The sequence below is a fragment of the Oncorhynchus kisutch genome, unplaced genomic scaffold (genome assembly GCF_002021735.2).
Source record: "Oncorhynchus kisutch isolate 150728-3 unplaced genomic scaffold, Okis_V2 Okis02a-Okis13b_hom, whole genome shotgun sequence".
Classification (NCBI taxonomy): Eukaryota; Metazoa; Chordata; class Actinopteri; order Salmoniformes; family Salmonidae; genus Oncorhynchus; species Oncorhynchus kisutch.
In genome coordinates, this window is record NW_022261979.1 from 10,022,495 (window position 1) to 10,027,508 (window position 5,014).

Sequence of the window (5,014 nt, forward strand, 5' to 3'; positions counted from 1 at the left end):
TCCCTCCTTCTCACCCCCTCCGTTCTTATAGCAGAGATAGGGGAACCTCCACTCCCTCCCTCCCTCCCTCCTTCTCACCTCCTCCGTTCTTATAGCAGAAATAGGGGAACCTCCACACACTCCCTCCCTCCTTCTCACCCCCTCCGTTCTTATAGCAGAGATAGGGGAACCTCCACACACTCCCTCCCTCCCTCCCTCCTTCTCACCTCCTCCGTTCTTATAGCAGAGATAGGGGAACCTCCACACGTTGGCCAGGTCCACAGCGAACCCTATCACAGACAGGAGAAAGTCGATCTTCTTCCCCCAGGTCTCCCTCTCTTCTCCGGGGACAGGGGTGTGTCCGTGACTGGGGCCCAGAGCAAGGCCGTGGCCGTGAGGGTGCCCAGCGGGGCTGACCAACGTGGAGGTGGTGAACTGGACACCGTTGTGCTCCTTCACCAGAATCAGCTCCACCTAAGATATCAGAACAGATGTCATGTAGCTATGTAACTGTCATCTACAGCCACTCCACCTAATATATCAGAACAGATGTCATGTAGCTATGTCACTGTCATCTACAGCCACTCCACCTAATGTATCAGAACAGATGTCATGTAGCTATGTCACTGTCATTATAACCACTCCACCTAATATATCAGAACAGATGTCATGTAGCTATGTCACTGTCATCTACAGCCACTCCACCAAATATATCAGACTCTATGTCATGTAGCTATGTCACTGTCATCTACAACCACTCCACCTAATATATCAGAACAGATGTCACGTAGCTTTGTCACTGTCATCTACAGCCACTAGACCTAATATATCAGAATCTATGTCATGTAGCTATGTCACTGTCATCTACAACCACTCCACCTAATATATCAGAACAGATGTCACGTAGCTATGTCACTGTCATCTACAGCCACTCCACCAAATATATCAGACTCTATGTCATGTAGCTATGTCACTGTCATCTACAACCACTCCACCTAATATATCAGAACAGATGTCACGTAGCTATGTCACTGTCATCTACAGCCACTAGACCTAATATATCAGAATCTATGTCATGTAGCTATGTCACTGTCATCTACAACCACTCCACCTAATATATCAGAATCTATGTCATGTAGCTATGTCACTGTCATCTACAGCCACTCCACCTAATATATCAGACTCTATGTCATGTAGCTATGTCACTGTCATCTACAACCACTCCACCTAATATATCAGACTCTATGTCATGTAGCTATGTCACTGTCATTATAACCACTCCACCTAATATATCAGACTCTATGTCATGTAGCTATGTCACTGTCATCTACAACCACTCCACCTAATATATCAGAACAGATGTCATGTAGCTATGTCACTGTCATCTATAACCACTCCACCTAATATATCAGACTCTATGTCATGTAGCTATGTCACTGTCATCTACAGCCACTTACCATGCCAGGTTTGGGGGGTCTATTTGAATTGAACGCAGTCAATTCTGGAAGTAAATTGACATAATATAAGATAATTGAAGTCATTTAGACACGTGTTTCCCAACCCTGGTCCTGGGGACCCAAAGAGGTTCCCTATAAGTAACACACTAGATTCAACTAAAGGTGACGAAGAGGTGATGAAGAGGTGATGAAGAGTCCTAGGTCCTAGGGCAAAACCTAAACTGTGCACCTACCTTTGGGACCCGAGGACCAGGATTGGGAAACACTGATTATTGATACTTTTATCCAAAACGACTGGTCTTATGAGCCTCTATGGCCATTATATACTGTAGGGAATAGGGCTCCGTGTGGACCCTCCTATTGACCACTATATACTGTAGGGAATAGGGCTCCATGTGGACCCTCCTATGACCACTATATACTGTAGGGAATAGGGCTCCATGTGGACCCTCCTATGACCACTATATACTGTAGGGAATAGGGCTCCATGTGGACCCTCCTATGACCACTATATACTGTAGGGAATAGTGCTCCATGTGGAACCTCCCATGACCACTATATACTGTAGGGAATAGGGCTCCATGTGGACCCTCCTATGACCACTATATACTGTAGGGAATAGGGCTCCATGTGGACCCTCCTATGACCCCTATATACTGTAGGGAATAGGGCTCCGTGTGGACCCTCCTATGACCACTATATACTGTAGGGAATAGGGCTCCTTGTGGACCCTCCTATGACCCCTATATACTGTAGGGAATAGGGCTCCATGTGGACCCTCCTATGACCCCTATATACTGTAGGGAATAGGGCTCCGTGTGGACCCTCCTATGACCACTATATACTGTAGGGAATAGGGCTCCGTGTGGACCCTCCTATGACCACTATATACTGTAGGGAATAGGGCTCCATGTAGGATATAGCCTCTGTCTCCCACCTCCTTAGGGCCCATGGTGTTGGAGGGAGAGGGGGCGGCGGAAGGCTGCTTGGCCGAGGCGGGTGCCACCACCGAACACATCTGACCCACTGGCGATCTGTCTTTCATCACGGGCTGCTCCATGGCTGCAGAGGGAATCAGCTACGGACACAGACAGACCTTAGACACGCCTAGGAGGGAACCCCGAGACACATTACAGATATACAACCAGCCTCAGTCTCAGTCCTACACCTTATAGGAGAGAGAGGGAGGTGGTCTGAGTTCAGTACAACGTTGCAAAGTGTTTTGAAACGTGTTGCAACAGAATGTGAAAAATACTTGTTTCTTATTGGCCCAGTACAGGTAGTCCCTCCCCATCCAGCCACGTTGTGTGCCTACTGAACACGACCCTGTTTCTGGTTCGGAGCAGTCTCAGCCAGTCTAGGCTCTAAAACAGCAGGTGCTCAACGAAAAATGCCCATATATGGATTCATAGATTTATTATCTTTAAACCAATTAACAGCAACTAATCCAAACATTTTGTTGACAAATATTTTTCTTAGTGGTTGTAGCCTAGCGGTTAGAGACGACAAGGTGTTAAAAATATGTCGACGTGCCCTTTGAGCAAGGCACTGAACTGTCGTTTGTTCCAGGGGACGATTTACGACGATTCCGTATTTTCATAAAAGGAAAATATCTCAAATATAAAATGGAAGAATTTAGTAGATTAAATTAGACTAGTGACACCAAACGTCAAAATGATATTAATAATTATAATATTAGTAGTAATAATAATAATGAATCCATTTATATTTGGAAACAATGTTGATATTATTACGTTTTCCTTCTGTAATTGTTTCCATATTTTTCAAAGTTTAAATTATAATTATTTTTTTAACACGACACGACAATTGAGTAAATAAATGTTCACATTGAAAATCAACATTTTTACATCATCGTTGTAAACAAATAATTATCTATAAATAAATAAATAATATACATAAATAAACAAATAAATTATCTATAAATTGCAATACATTGAAAGTAAAATCCAAACAAAACTAACATTTTACTGGATGTATTTGTCAAGCCAATCATATCGGTGGGAAAAAAATGATTTGATGTAAATTAATTTGTTGATATTAAATATAAGAATATTCATACAAAATGAATTAAAAACAGAATTAAAAAACTTTAAAAAACTCACCTTTATAAATGACGAGGAAATAAAACCTTGTGGTTTTTTTTCTCCCAAAATGTATCTTCAACCCGTTTTAATTCCTACTGCGTTGTTGCTCTTCCTCCATCCAGACTCTGTTACTGATGAACATCATTGAAGACCTCGGATGGTTGGAACTCAGACCTGGAACCGAAGAAGGCAAATGGGGAGACAGAGAGAGGAATAGAGAAGGAGAAAGAAAGAGAGAGATGTCTGGGGGTTCGGAGGTGTGTGGACCTCTGGGTTGGGGACTAGACTGCTCTGTAGGGTCCGCTTCACCTGTTGTTCTGTAAGTCTGTAAGGAGGGATCTGTGGGACCACTAGAAATATGACACAACCCCCTCCCCTTTCTCCGGCTCTCATTCTGACAAGTTACCCTCCCTACCATCCCCTCTCTCTATCTCTCTCTCTCCCCCCTCTCTCTCGCCATCTCTCTCTCTCTCTCTCTTTCTCTCTCTCTCTCTGCCCCTCTCTCTCTGTCTCTCTCTCTCTCTCTCTTTCTCTCTCTCTCCGCCTCTCTCTCGCCATCTCTCTCTCTGTCTCTCTCTCTTTCTTTCTCTCTCCCCTCTCTGCCCCTCTCTCTCTCCATCTCTCTCTCTCTTTCTTTCTTTCTCTCTTTCTTTCTCTCTCTCTCTCTCCCTCCCTCTCTGTCCCTCTCTCTCTCTCTCTCTTTCTCTCTCTCTCTCCCTCTCCCTCTCTGTCCCTCTCTCTTTCTCTCTCTCTCGCTCCCTCTCTGTACCTCTCTCTCTCTCTCTGTACCTCTCTCTCTCTCTCTCTGTACCTCTCTCTCTCTCTCTCTCTCTCTCTCTCTCCTGTACCTCTCTCTCTCTCTCTCTCTCTCTCTCCACTGTCCTTCTTGCTTATTTTCATGTTTTCCCTTTTCTGATTTTCTATCTTCTGTACAACACACTGCCACCTGTTGCTGTGTGCAAATATAGATAGAAAACATGTACACACACACACACGCACGCACGCACGCACACACACGCACGCACGCACGCACGCACGCACGCACGCACGCACGCACACACACACAGAGACACACACAAACACACAGAGAGAAAGAAGAAAGGCTGGACAATTAAGTACAATTAGTGATGAAACAGCAGGCTATCCCCCAGCTCTATAGGACATGGCTCTTTGTGGTTGATCACTGTGGTCTTCAAAACATAACATCCTTTTCTAGGCATGTGGTCATTTTTCAAGTTTCCAGATTTATTAGTCCTATGTACATTAAACACACTGTATACACTGTCCAGCTAAAGGTGTAGTGCAGGTTCCTTCTAGACAACTAAATTATTACTGCAGGTTCCTTCTAGACAACTAAATTATTACTGCAGGTTCCTTCTAGACAACTAAATGATTACTGCAGGTTCCTTCTGAACAACTAAATTATTACCGCAGGTTCCTTCTGAACAACTAAATGATTACCGCAGGTTCCTT

The 5,014-nt window shown here is 44.2% G+C and overlaps 1 protein-coding gene across 1 annotated transcript in view; it reads right to left on the reverse strand.

The window, feature by feature from the left end:
• The window catches only part of LOC109885449 (sodium-dependent dopamine transporter-like), a 59,355-nt gene extending 56,850 nt beyond the window's left edge, over positions 1–2,505 (reverse strand). Inside the window, 2 exon segments of the mRNA XM_031811821.1 lie at positions 207–453; positions 2,374–2,505. Coding sequence (XP_031667681.1) covers positions 207–453; positions 2,374–2,496 — 370 coding nt within the window. The 5' untranslated portion in view covers positions 2,497–2,505.
• Between the last annotated feature and the right edge of the window lie 2,509 nt (positions 2,506–5,014).